The following is a 14443-nucleotide window of genomic DNA, read 5'->3' as shown; positions in this document are numbered from 1 at the left end:
TCTACCATTTATTTTGTGGCTTTCTAATTTTTAATGGCAGTTTAAAAAAAAAAAGAAGAAAGAAAAAATTCTGATATAGTGATCAAAGTCATTCCAAGGAGCTTTCATTTTGAAAGACCAGAAAACAAGGACCAACTGGAAAGACAACATTTGCTTACTGGAAAAAAAAAGGCTGATCCATGACTGTTGAGGAAGCTACGAAGTGAGAAGCAGCAAGAACTGAAAACAACAGCAACTAAAAAAAAACATTTCTAATTCTACCAACCAATTGCTGAATTACGTTCAGTTTGTTTCTTCAAGGGTTCTGAATACCTCTTTATACCTCAGTCGCTACATATCATGTCATTTAGTAACCAAAGGTGGCCACTTAAAATTTTACTTAAAAAATTTTTTTACTTAAAAAAATTGTGACAATTAGAGCATACAGATCTAATAAAATAACTATTAAAAACAAATGTTAACTTTGAAAAAAATAGTAGTTAATATCAGTTAGTCCTGACTCTACACTATTGGAAAATTTTTTCCATTGCTGTGGCACACAAAGCTTAATGAAGCAAAGTTTTCTATAATATTAACGTTACCCAAATGCATTCCCCATCATATTCCAGATAAAACTCTCTTTTCAAAGCTACTGAACTTGAGATACTTATACCAATGAAATGAGATGGCACGAAAATAATGTCTAAACATCATGATGAAGTTCTATTACTAAATCCAACCAAAAAGCAAAACAGCACATGCACAAAACAGAGTGTTCAGTTAAATCTAAAAATCCAAGGATCTACAGATGTATGGAAAGTCAGTATGTTTGCAACTGGGATGGATGAGAATGGACCCACTATGAAAAGAAAAAGTAATGAAAGATGGTCACTGGAAAGAATAAAGTTTGAAAAATGGCTGTTTTTCTTTAGATCTCATAATCTGAGGCAAATTATGTGATCTCAGCAGATACCTTCTGCTGTACAGTTCAGGTCACAAGTCATCGGAAAGATGTAAAACACTTCTCTAGCAAGTGTGTCTCCTGGCACAGCCAAAAAGAAGCAAGCATGGAAGGCAAGCACAGAACAAGGAGAGCAATCAGTCACAGCAGTTCCCAGGGCAGTCAGCTCACACAGTGGCAGGGTGGGAGGGGGGTGGAGGGAGATGAGGGTGGGGGGGGATGGGTGTGGGTGGGGGGCGCATTGAGGGGGTGTGAGATGCTGCTTGGGGGCAGCCTGCTCATCTGGAAATGTGACAGGAATTAAGGCAAAGCAAGCCAACTGCTCTCACTGCAGTTGACTATGAAGAGTCCTTTTTGTTCATTGAAAACTAAACTGTAATGGTTTCATAGGTGTTGATAAGATCAACAATTTCATTCAAAGACCAAAGTTGGGAAAACAGCCCAGCTACCTAAAGAGAAAGTTTAAGGGGTACAGCCTGAACCCCGTGTCCCAGAAGCTTCAGCCTGCTGAGACAGCAGCTGGGGCAGGAAGGCTCGGAGATGAAGAAGGAAAAGGGTTCCAGCTGGAAACGACCTGAATATACTTCTGATTTTAATTATCCTTGTAATTAAAATACTGTGTAGACATAAGAATTAAAATACTAAGATAGCAAAGTCTAATGTAAAATTGTGTTCAGGATGTTGTATGACATTCTGTGTCTAGCTAAATTAAATGACAGAAGAAAAAAAAAAATTGGCTGAGGCATATAATTTTTCTCCAGGTGGTACAGTGGTAAAGAATCCACCTGCAATGAGGGAGACATGGGTTTGATCCCTGGGTTGGGAACATGCTCTAGAGAAGGGAATGGATACCCACTCTAGTATTCCTGCCTGGGAAATCTCTGGATAGAGGAGCCTGATGGGCTACAGTCCACGGGACTGCAAAGAGCTGGACACGACTTAGTGACTAAACAACAATCTAGTGAAGCCTGCTTCCTACTGAAAATGAGGCAAATCAAACTTAAAAAGTCATAGTTGACACTACCACTTATAAATTATTAAAAATACTGACATGTGACAATCACACAGGCAGTTATTTTAAACATTCAAATTACATTCACTAAAAATATTTACGTGCCATATGTCCTATATCAAGAAGGAAAAATTAAGAAGCTGTGCCTTTGGACCAAACATTTATATTTCTCTGTGTCCTTTTGATGTACTTTTTAAAACCTTATTTTTATATTAATGAGGTACATACACAGTGCTTTTATTTTAAACACAGTACTTTTATTTTTACGTTGGATATTACCGTAAAAAAATGTTGCAGGTAAAAATGATGCAATTTAAAACAAATTCTCCACTTACAGGTCTTACTATCAGTTTTAAATTCTGAGATGTGCACAAAAAGCAGAAAACCAGAAATGGGCCCCCCTCAGTGTGACCTAGACAGGACAATGAGAGCTATCATGAACACTTACCGATGATGTCAAACCAGAGAGGTATGCCTGGAGGCTCAACAGATATGACTCCAATCATGTGAGCAACTGGATCACTTTCCATTACAGTAAAGGTAAAAAATGATTCTTCAAATGAAATCGGCTCCAGGGATGGTTTCGGTTTGGAAATCCATTCAATGTGGAGTCGAGTGGTTGACGACTTTTGGGGGCGACCATTATCAACAGCCTTAATCTATAAAATGTGGGCAGAGACGGGGGAAGAAAAACCGCATATGAAAAGTTGCATCCCATAACTGAAGCATGTATGGGTTTGGTCTAACACTGAACCAATTTCAAACACTTAATATCCCGTGCTGTCTATTCCATGTGTTTAATGCCCGATAAAAAGAGCAACCTTTTCATGCCTTGCTGAACAGAAATAAATGGAATAATGAAGGGAAAAACAAACCCACACTTCCCACTGTCAGATTACTACACTGAGGTCAGTAAATGAAGAGATAGAAAGTTCTGAGAGAAAAGATTTAAGACTAGATTAATAGCCAAAGCACTTTAGAAATTCAAAGACTATATCTTCACTCACCGAAAGAATATCATATTCTCCAGCTCCAGAAAACTTCTTGGACAAAACCACTCCCGTTTTTGGCTCAATAAAAAATTTGCCATGCTCATTCCCCTCTTCGATGCTGTAGGAGATTTCTGCGTTGGGACCTTCATCTTTGTCTGTGGCGATCACACGATACAAAGGCTCTCGTTTGGCGTTTCTTTCCCGTTCTGGTTTTTCCCGCTCTGGGAGTCTGATCTTGTAGAACTTTTGCAGGAACTGAGGCTTGTTGTCATTTTCATCAAGGATCTTCACGATGACTCTTGTGACGGTTGACTTGGGGGGGCTACCATTGTCTGTCACAGTAACCTGTTTTTTTTTTTTTTAATTTTAAAACGGTAGTTATCAAGAAATGTTTTGAAGATACACTGTATAGAAAGTGAGCGTCTTCCTCCTAATGATAATCAGCTTTTGTATAAACCTCTGCAGCTCACAAGGCACTATGGCACACACAGGTTCTCTGACCACCGCCCTCCAAGGGGGCAGGACCACCTCTTTACTTTCACACAGCGATTCGGGGTGGGGGGCGGTGGGCAGGAAAGAACCGGCTCTGAGCTCCGGCTCTCTGCTTACCCCGTCATCCCTCTTCCGCACACACCCTAACAGCAACGTGACAGCCACCAAAATGTTAAGCTCTCACAAACTTAGTGTTTTTAAGTGAAGGAAGAGGCACATGAAGATTTTGCTAAAAACTTAAAGAGTCCTCTTATATATGTTTAAAAATAAAATCTTAACATGCTGCATTTAAAAACTATCACTTTTAAACCTCATCAATAAAATAAGTTAAATCAGCCAATTAAAATACACATTAAGTATAAGGAGCAAGCCTTTTAATACTAGCAATCATTTTGCTTGGCTCTCTTTTATGGTACAGAAGTTTTGGTAGAGAGGACACAAACACTTAAATTGAAGGCCAACTTATTAAAGAAGGTTTTCAGTAAAAGAAATGCAAAATAACTTTCATTCTAGGTATTCATGTATTGAGTTTAGGTACGAAAATCTAAGATTCTTGAGGATGATACTGATGAATGCTTCTGTATGCATAAGAAACAATTTCACCCTCAAGTTACATGTTTGTCTTCCCTTCAATATGTACATTAAAAGGAACGACCTCAGTTATTCTCCCCTCACCCACATCCTCCCAAATTAGTCAACGTAATACTAAAAGCACTAAAGTAAACGGAAGTTTCCTGGGGAACTATGTTCCTTTCAAAGCTTGGCAGGTGTAAATTCTGTTGTTTATAAAAGTATGAATGAATGTGCCCTGAGGGTATTTGTCAAGACTGTTTAAGTAAAGTTAACTGCTTTAATTAAAGTACATGATTTTCCTTCCCAAACTCTCAAGATAAAACCGAATTGTGTTTACTATTTTAAAACTTCTCAAAATGTTTCCTTTTGATCAGTTTTCATATGATCCATAGGGAAAAGGAAAAATTAAAGAGAAATACACCGTGTACTATGCTTTGTAGCATTCATCAAATTGTTCCTAAGTTTGGGGTCATAACCCGGCGCCAGTAACAAAGCTTTTCACATGTGACTTAAAAAAAAAACCCAAAAAAACCAAACAAATTCTTTTTTAAGACAGTCAAATCCACGCCAACTCTGGCCTTCAAATAAATTACTACAAAAGGACCCCAGAAAAACATACATGATATTATAAGCAAACTAATCTTATTTCCCATCAGTATCTTAATATCATCTTTGAAGCCCTAAGTATCTTATACCTGCTCCCATCAGCCTGACATTCACTGAGAGAATAGGCTCCAGAGAGAGGCGCATAGGTAACAGGTGTGCGGTGCGGTTCTCACCAGGGTGAGAGGACCACAGGAAGGATGCCATTGTTTGCAACCTGCGGCTCTGGATGTTTTGGCATCTGTTTATTTTGTGGGAATAAAAAGGTGTATAAGGGAGACCTGAACTATACTCACAGTGCTTGCTTTATTTTCCTGTTTCTTAATAACCAGAAGCTAATATAACAATGTAGCAGCAGCTATGAATGACTAATGTGAGACCGCTCTTTCTCATAATATTTATGGTTACAGTAGTCTTCAAATTGTTACAATTTCCTTCAAATCATTAAAAGTAAAGGAATGCTTACTTCTAATATGTGTTCCTCTTGCTGCTCTCGGTCTAGTTTCCTTGCTGTGGTTGTGATGAGACCTATAAAATGATAACAGCTCATGAATCCTCACAAATGAAGCGCATTAGAGAATGCTGTAACTGAAACCACACACCGAGAGCAGAAGTTTGAGCAAACGCTTCATCTGTTCTGGAGTAATAAAGCATTCATTCATATATAGCTCATCATTTTATTGACAAACATACATATTATTTATTAACATATTTTATACTCTCTCAGGGCTTCTCCGCTGGCTCAGATGGCGAAGAATCCGCCTGCCACGCAGGAGACCTGGGTTCAATCCCTGGGTTGGGAAGACCCCCTGGAGGAGGGCATGGCAACCACTCCAGTACTCTTGCCTGGAGAATCCTCATGGACAGAGGAGCCTGGCGGGCTACAGTAAGTCCACGGGGTTACAAGGAGTCGGACACGACTGAGTGACTAAGCATAGCACACCGCATACTTTTCTTCTTAACAGTTCTTAAACACATGAGATAAATGACAGGGATTAAGTGGAAAAAATCAGTAACATTAAAAAAATTTGTTTAGTAGTTTCCACATTACATTTTCTCAGAAAAAAATTTTATAAAAAGATGAAATTATCCAGGATTTCCACCTCATCTGTATCTCCTGTGACTGCTGCAGAGGTGATTAAGAATTGACAGAAAAAGCTTCTGTAACTATATCAAAAAGGACTACTGGAAAATATAATGTTGACTAAGATTTATTACCTCTGGGCCATCCACCCTCAAACATGAGGAACTGTCATAAAAAGTAATGGGATTTTCCAGTAAATGCTAGTCAAATAACTATCATTTAATTTCCCCAAAAAAGAAGAAAAGAAATGATCCTCAAAGAAACCCCATATCCATTATTCCTTTGGTTTTCCTATCAAATAAGAATATCTATATCTATCTAAACTGTCAAAATATGTTGAAACCTAGAAATTAAATTTCATTAATTTTAATTCATTAAAATTAATGAAATATATTCTTATATTTCACACAAATTAAGAACAAAATTCCCCCAATCACTAAAATATCCTCTGCAAACTGTGTTGATGATGGCTGGTATAAACTGACTGGTTCTGACATCAGATGTGAGGATTAGGTAACGCCTTTAGGTGGCAAATCACTGGTAAGACTAAGCTTCCCTTTGCCCAGTTTCTGTGGCTTTCCACAGAGAAATATCTCAAATAATTCATATTTAAGAACAGATTTTATCATTCTAACTGATTTTCTCCTATTATCCTAGCTAATTTCACAAAACTACCAACTGAAGGCTATTTAAAGCATTTCTCTAAACTTGTAAATGAAAGGTTTGTGTTTTCCTTTAATTCAAAGTCTTTTTTTTCCGTTAAATAGTCACTAAGAATCTACATCAACATTATCTTCCCCACAATTCAGTGAAGCAACGCTCTCTTTTTAATAAGGACAACAAAAGACTATATTGTATGTTAGAATCTGGGGTTTTTCCAAAACCGTATTTCTAGATTAAGAGAGGTTCAAGGCAAATGGTTCACAATGCTTAATGGTGTGAAAATGTGGCTTACTGTTGCACAGGCTTGATTTTCATTAGCCGAAAAACTTTTAAAGTTAATCCCCTTTTTCTTTCCTTATCTAAAGTTTACCACACTTTCTGATTGTGGTTTTAAGGAATTCAAAAATGACAGGAAATCGCTGTGATTAGTCCCATCTAATTGTCCTCATGTACCCATCAGAAACTTGCTCTTAAGGCTAACATCGCAAGAGGCCACAGCTTGTCATGTTCACAGTAAAACAGGATTCTGCTCTGTAGAACATAATGATTCATTATAGGAAATCTTAGCAAATAACTTTCTGTGACCAATAAGTAACTATCTTAGCAAATACGATTCCTCACTTTACAGTTTCCTTACAGCACATGACACTGCTAAAGAGGATGACCTTATATCCATATTACCAGTTCAGTATAAAGACAAAAGAGTTCCCCAGGTAGCTCAGCTGGTAAAGAATCGACCTGCAATGCAGGAGACCCTGGTTAGATTCCTGGGTCAGGAAGATCCCCTGGAGAAGGGTTAGGCTACCCACTCCAGTATTCTTGGGCTTCTCTGGTGGCTCAGATTGTAAGGAATCTGCCTGCAATGCAGGAGACCTGGGTTCAGTCCCTGGGTTGGGAAGGTCCCCTGGAGGAGGGCATGGCAACCCACTCCAGTATTCTTGCCTGGAGAATCCCCATGGACAGAGGAACCTGATGGGCTATAGTCCACGGGGTCGCAAACAGCCGGACATGACTGAGCGACTAAGCACAGAAAGGCAAAAGGCAAACCTATCACCTGGGTTTGGAATTAACTGAATGCTCTATATACTTAAAATTAATTCTTCCTTAATTCAAATGGAATATTAATTCCATTTAAATGCAATGAATTCTACTGTTCCTTTTTTTAATCATCCCAGCTGCTCCTACCCATTCCTCAGCCTCTCAGTTAAAAGCTCACTTCTGAGGTCTCCTGTGACAAGCTTAGCCTGGGGTTCTGCTCCTGGGTTTTCCAGGCTCTCTCATTGAGAGAGTACCACATGGGCACTCCAGTCACTCATTTAAGTCTTTTTTGTATCCTTCAAAGCCCACAAGACTCTGCCTTTCCCTTGTACCTTGCTCATATTATAGACCTTGGTGGCTCAGAGGTTAAAGAGTCTGCCTGCAATGTGGGAGGCCTGGGTTGGAGACCTGGGTTCGATCCCTGGGTCGGGAAGTTCCCCTGGAGAAGGAAATGGCAACCCACTCCAGTATTCTTGCCTGGAGAATCCCAAGGACGAGGAGCCTGGTGGGCCACAGTTCAAGGGGTCGCAAAGAGTCGGACATGACTGAGCGACTTCACTTGCTTATGTTGCTGTATCTCTATTACCTTAAAAACACAACTTAAATGTGTGAACATATGAATTTCTTAAAACCGTAAGACTAGATTTTTAACATGTGTATTAGAGTAAGAGGCACATAACCTACACTAAACTTGGGAATGATATAAATTTATAGCTTATACAAGAGAGGACCATTTAACATGTATTTACAGGTAAGAGGCGTCAGGCCTTGAGGCCGGTGGTCTAGGTGACAGTGGTGTCCAGCAGAAGACAATTAGAGGCACAGATGTCAAGTGCAGAGAAGTTGCCAGAGGCAGAGACAGACTTAATTACACCCCAAGTACAGAAAGGAGAGTGAAGAATGGTGAACAGCGCGTGCGTGCGTGCGTGCTTCGTCGCTTCAGTCGTGTCCGACTCTCTGCGACCCTATGGACCATAGCCCGCCTGGCTCCTCTGTCCATGGGATTCTCCAGGCAAGGATACAGGAGTAGGTTGCCATTCCCTTCTCTTACCAAAAAATAAAGAGGAGGGTTGGCCAACCTTAGTGAAGTGTCCAGAATGCCCATGAAGAAGCCTCAGAAGCAAAGGAGGAAGTCCCTCTGCCAAGTAACTTCAGGGAAGCTTGGAAAAGAAGATCAAGTGAGGGCCAGGGAGGCAGGAAGAAGACCAGGAAAGGGATTTCCCTAACGAGGAGGCGACGGTCCGGCAGGCTAGCAGAGTGTGCGCGGTGAGTGATCATAACCACGAAGGAAGGAGGACGAAGATCCAGACGTGGACTCACCAGTACAGGAGCTGCGAGCCAACTACATGTAAGGTGTTTTCAGCCCTTCCTTCCTACGTTCACACACCCGTACCAAAAGGACACCTATCCCGAGGGCCACAGTTTCCTGGTCCCTAACACTACATCAGGGAGGGGCATGGGGCAAGCCTGACCACGGGGTGGTGTGAGGTGCCCGCCCCTCAGAGAAAATGAGTGCTTCCTGTGGAATTTCCACACAAAATGAACTCTGGAGGGAAAACGAAATGCTCTAATGGAGCAGCAACATCGAGGAAGACGGTGGATGCTCTCTGGAGGGGCGCCTGACCTCACTGGCAGGCCACCACATTGGGAGCAGGACATGACGGAAATGCTATCCAAGGAGCCATTTAGCTTCGGAATTCATGACACAGTTCACTTCCATTTTCACCTCTGGAATTTTTTCACATCTCAAGCCTGCTAATCCTCCGCCTTGCCTGCCTGACAAACATCTATTTTCAAAAACGAATCCAGGGCATACCTTTTCTACATACATGCTATTAACCCTGTCGGGATGAAATATCTAATAAGTGTATCCATTTCTTTCTCTTTAAAGACGGGTGCTCATCTGTAATGTTTACCACTAAATCCCAGAAGCAGCTATACTTCATAAAATAGTGCACTATTTCAGAAATGGAGAGAAGCCTTTAAGATGATCAAACTCAGCTACCTGAGCTGGAGACAAATTAAATTCTTCCAATTCACCAGTAAATCAGCATCAAAGCCAGGATTAGAATTTAGTTTTCCTGAAGCCCGGATGAGAGGTTTGGGGTCTAATCCTCCCTCCCTATCACATCACACTGTATAATTTCCTTCACTTTGGTATTTCAACACTCTGAAAATTCTCAACTGTCACTTACATGAAGTTTAAGGAAAAAAAAAACAGCAACGGTTAATCATTCGTCATTTAACAGGTCCAAAAAAGCACCTTAAAGAATAAAATAGAGTGGGAGAAGGCAGAAAAAAGGCATGTGCAAGTGCTGCCTCTTGTAATCTCTTATCTTTATCTTCCTTTTCTCCTCAACTCTGTTAAAAACAGAAATGAAAAGACAAAAAATTTCCTTGCCCTACAAAACATCACATCCCATTTGTAGACCAATGCCATTATAAACAGAAACTGACTGAGACAGCAAATACAGTTTATTGTTGTTTATTTGGTAAGTTATGTCTGGCTCTTTGCAACCCCAGGGACTTGTAACCCGCCAGGCTCCTCTGTTCATGGGATTCTCCAGGCAAGAATACTGAAGTGGGTTGCCATGCCCTCCTCCAAGAGATCTTCCCAACCCAGGGATCGAGCCCAGGTCTCTTGCATTGCAGGCAGATTCCTTTTACCATTTGAGCTACCAGGGAAGCCCTTGCTGCAAAACAAAAGCTAACTAATGCATGAAATGAATTCATCTCTAATTGTTTTCTGGTTCAATAAATCCCCAAGTATTGTGCTATGAGCTTTAAATGTATTATCTCACTCGATCCATATGTATACATATGGTGATACCTGTACCATAATAAATAAATATTTTTACAGGCTCAGAAATTAAGTTGCTTACTCAACGTCATCAAGCAAAGGGGTGAGATGGGAGTTGAGTAAACACAGAGCATCAGAGCCTGAAGCCACATTAAGAATGAAAGAAGCCAGGGAGGGACGATGGAAGGCTCAGGTTCTGGAAGGAAGGGTTTGAAGTATCAGCACCATGGATGTAATGAGATGGCAGCTAGAGAAGAAAAAGCAAACGAAAAAACAGAATTTCTGAATAGGATTAAGGTCCAACTGCCTGGAGAGAGAAAATAACTTGTGATCTGCAGAAGGAGTTTTTAAAGAACCAAAACTATGAAAGAAAAAGTCCTGACTCTAAAAACAAAAAAACGCTGTGTGGTCATGTGTTCACCTTGCTTGGCAGGAAATTTACTTTGAGTCATTTTCCAGTTATTCTACTTGAAAATAAGGAGAGGAAGGAGAAAGATCAATCAAGAGTCCAAAAGCCTGCTCACCTAATTAACATCTCCCACTATTCTGATTACTCCTGCAGCCAGTCTTTATCCTTTTGCTTATTTTAGAGAAACGCATGAACTACAGCAGCATACATTCTGGAAAGACGCTGTGCTCACAGCACTCCTGGAGATGATGGATAAGTTCCACCTCCAGCATACATGGTCACCGAGCACTGGAAATGTGGCTGGTGTGAATGAGACACTGACTTTTAAAATTAATTTAAATGATTTAACTCATCTCTATTCCTTTGGAGAGTCTCCAGTTTCAAATTATACATGTCAAAACCCAATTTTAACATCTACCAACAGTCAGAATCTTTTTCTGTAGTTAAAATTTGAAGCAGTATTTCAATAGCAAACATATTGTTATATCAAGATCCAAATTCTGCAAGCAGCTGTCTTAACTCTAAATAGTGAAAATAGCAAAACTTTCCAAGATTTTGAGATGCTGATACTGTTCGAATTTTTTTTTTAGTTTCCATGGTGCCTGCTCTGAGTTGTTAAGCTATCACAAAACTACAGGAACTAATCAAATGTATGGAAAATAAAGGAGGCAATACATCGGTAATTATTAGTAATAACTGTCAGTTAACTGTCTAATTTTTTACTCTAATTTTTGGAAAAGACCCTGATGCTGGGAAAGATTGAGGACAAGAGGAGAAGGGGGTGACAGAGGATGAGATGGTCGGATGGCGTCACCGACTCAATGGACATGAGGTTGAGAAAGCTCTGGAGATAGTGAAGGACAGGGAAACTTGGCGTGCTGCAGTCCATGGGGTCCCAAAGGGTCAGACACGACTGAGTGACTGAATGCCACCACCATTCCAATTGTTAAAATAAAGTATTAAAGCAAGCAAAGGACAGTGAGACAGGGAAGCCAGAGACACTGACTGCAGAATTCCATGTGGAGCACAGGACAAATAGTGTTCCAAGGGACTTTCTAGCCTCAGGTCTTTGTGCCCAACCAGCTTTAATAAAGTGACAGTGTTCTCAAAACAAGACTGCTAACTGCAACTTACACAGAGCACAGCTACAAGTCCTGAAGTCTGGAGAGTGGGTAGACAGAGGACACCACAGGAGCGGGGAGGACAGAAACCAGCCCGAGGACAGTGTTTTCCTATTCAAATTTCTAAGACTCCTCTTCCAACAGGTGCAATGGAAATCGTATGAATTTTGCTAATTTTTGGACAAGTCAACTGGAGAGGAAGTATTAAGCAGTAACCACATCCTCCGTATCATTGCTTGGTTCTCACCTTGACCCTTCAGGACCTTAGCCAGGCCTGAAAGACCACAAAACAAGCGAGATGAGACGAGCACCCATGGTGGAAAGGCAGAGCAGACCTGCAAAGGCAGGCAGGGAGGTGGGCATTGCCACCGGAGTTCGCATCTAAAAATACAGACCGCCTGACAGGCCAAGAGCGAACTTCCCATTTTCCTGCAGTTATCACTCAGCATCCGTCCCCTTGGAGCTTTGGCCCTTGGGCCCAGCGATCCTCTGCAGCTCAGCGCTGTCTTTATTTAGGTGGTGTTCTAAGGCTGCATGTAACCACAGCCTGTCTGGAGCTCTCTTGGCAGCTGCCGCCATCTGAGCAGCTATTGTTTGTCTCTGCAGTCCTGGTGCCAGCGGGATTAGGCTTGGAGCCAAAAATGGAACTCTATTCATAGGCTGTCAAGGCTGGAGGGGTGCTCGGAACTCATTTAGTTCAAACTTTCACAGTCCCGTGGAAAACCCTCAAAGAATGAAATCAAATGACCAGCCTAAAGTCACACAAGCAGGGGCTGAGCAAGAATTTGCACCCTGAAATCTCCAGACTTCTCTTCTGGCTTTAATTCTATCTTGACTAGCTGTTTCTCACTGAAAAAATGGATGGTGCTGAGACATGAGATAAACATAAGATCAAAAGCCAAATGCAATTTACTGGGAATTGCCTTCAACATTCCCACAAATGTCAGATACAGCACTGATACAGAAGGGAAGAAACCCAACCCATTTTATAAAGTTAACATCATGTTGATGTAAAAGAGGCTAATCTCACTTAGGCACTTAAACGCAAAATCTTAAAATACTAGTACTTAAAATAATTTTAGCAAATGATATTCAGCAACATAGAAAAGAACAGAATACTCCTTGAAAGAATTTATCTTAAGGATCCAAGATTAACAGATTTTGGGAGGAAAAGCTTATCTATTCCAACATTTGCAGAAAAAGCAGTGCACAAAATCTGATTTTTATTAGACTTTAAGGATAACATACTTCATGGTAAAATAAAAAATAAGCAGGAAGAACAGGTAAAATCTATAGAGTCTTCCTTAATATTTGCAAATATTTGGGAAAAGACCACAAAGAAGTAAATTTTTTTTTTTTTTAATGAATTCCTCCCATTGTAAAGTGACTGGCCCTTCATTTCCTTCCTGTGCAGCTATCAAATGTTACCGGAAACCCTCGGAAGTTGTTTGCAGCTATAGCTGTTTCCTATTGCACTTTGTTCAGCCACAATAAAATGCGGCTTTTTCTCTTTGATTGAGAAAAAACAGTTGTAATATGACACTTGACTAGAACATGGATGGTTACCCAGCATACCTATTCACTATTATAGCATTTTATGACTTTCTCATGCTTTAGGGATTACTATATATATATGTATGTGTGTGTGTATATATTTTATATACACACACACATACATTATTCTATCTGCAATTAAAGAACATTTCTTACACTGAACATAAAATAACCCTACATTATTCTATTCTGCATGTAAACAAATGAATAAAAGGTCCCTGTATAAAGTTGTCCTCTACAAAGCATATGAAGCTATCACTTGGTTAATTTGAGCATGAACGTCTCAATGCAGAATAAGGAATAAACAAAAATGGAGAAAATGGTAAAGATTTGATAAATATACATATAACCAACTGTGAGAGCTGGAATTTCAAGCTCTGAAATATTTTTAACAGGATATAATAGCACAAAGAAGTGCGAAAATCTCAAAACTTGAAAATATTTTATCTTCTAATGAGAAACAGTTATTTCTCAAAGTAGAAGAGATCTGAATAACAGTCTATCATCAACTTGATAAATATCTTCTGAGATTTCAACTTTGGTAACTAATATTCTACTCCTATTCTTTAAAGAAGAATTTTAATAACCTGGAGAAGCAAAATACAGATCTCATCTTTTTTAAAGTATTCACTGCTTAGAGTAATGGAAAATAAATTTAATTCTTACTTCAGGAATATCAAGTATTCTACCCTCTCAGAAATAAATCAGCAGTACCACCAGCCCAACTAGTAAATATATCAACATATAAAGGGTTGGAAAACTACTGCCAAACTGATTTTGTATAGCTTACAAACTAAGAATGGCTTTTACATTCTTAATCAGAAATAAACAAAAGAATATATTGTGACACAGGAAAAATATATGAAAAGCAAGTTTCGATGCTCATAAATAAAGTTTTATTGGCACACACAGCCATTCTCATTAATCCCCCTGCTGTCGAGGGCGGCTTTCACTCTGCAGTGACAGAGCTGAGTGGCTGTGACAGAGACTGTGTGGCATGCAAAGCTGAAATTATTTCAGACTTGGCCCTTCATGGCAAAGGTTTAATGATCCTTGCCATACACGGTTAATAAAATAAGTTAAAAAACTTAGTGTTATTTACAAGCTTTGTGCTTTTTGGTCTGAAAATATTACTAGAAGTAAGATTCGCCTAAAAAGCAAC

General features: G+C 39.8%; 1 protein-coding gene across 1 annotated transcript in view; it reads right to left on the bottom strand.

Moving 5' to 3' along the window:
• Positions 1 to 14443, bottom strand: part of FAT1 (FAT atypical cadherin 1) — a 106486-nt gene that overhangs the window by 39861 nt on the left and 52182 nt on the right. Inside the window, exons 3-5 of the mRNA XM_068970125.1 lie at positions 5079 to 5140; positions 2960 to 3289; positions 2401 to 2611 (exon numbers count right to left, since the gene is read on the bottom strand). Of these exons, the coding sequence (XP_068826226.1) occupies positions 2401 to 2611; positions 2960 to 3289; positions 5079 to 5140 (603 nt within the window). The remainder of the gene's footprint in view (positions 1 to 2400; positions 2612 to 2959; positions 3290 to 5078; positions 5141 to 14443) is intronic.

The sequence above is a fragment of the Capricornis sumatraensis genome, chromosome 4 (assembly GCF_032405125.1).
Source record: "Capricornis sumatraensis isolate serow.1 chromosome 4, serow.2, whole genome shotgun sequence".
In the NCBI taxonomy this organism is placed as follows: Eukaryota; Metazoa; Chordata; class Mammalia; order Artiodactyla; family Bovidae; genus Capricornis; species Capricornis sumatraensis.
The sequence above is the reverse complement of the archived record's forward strand: the minus strand, read 5'-3'. Positions and strand labels throughout refer to the sequence as shown.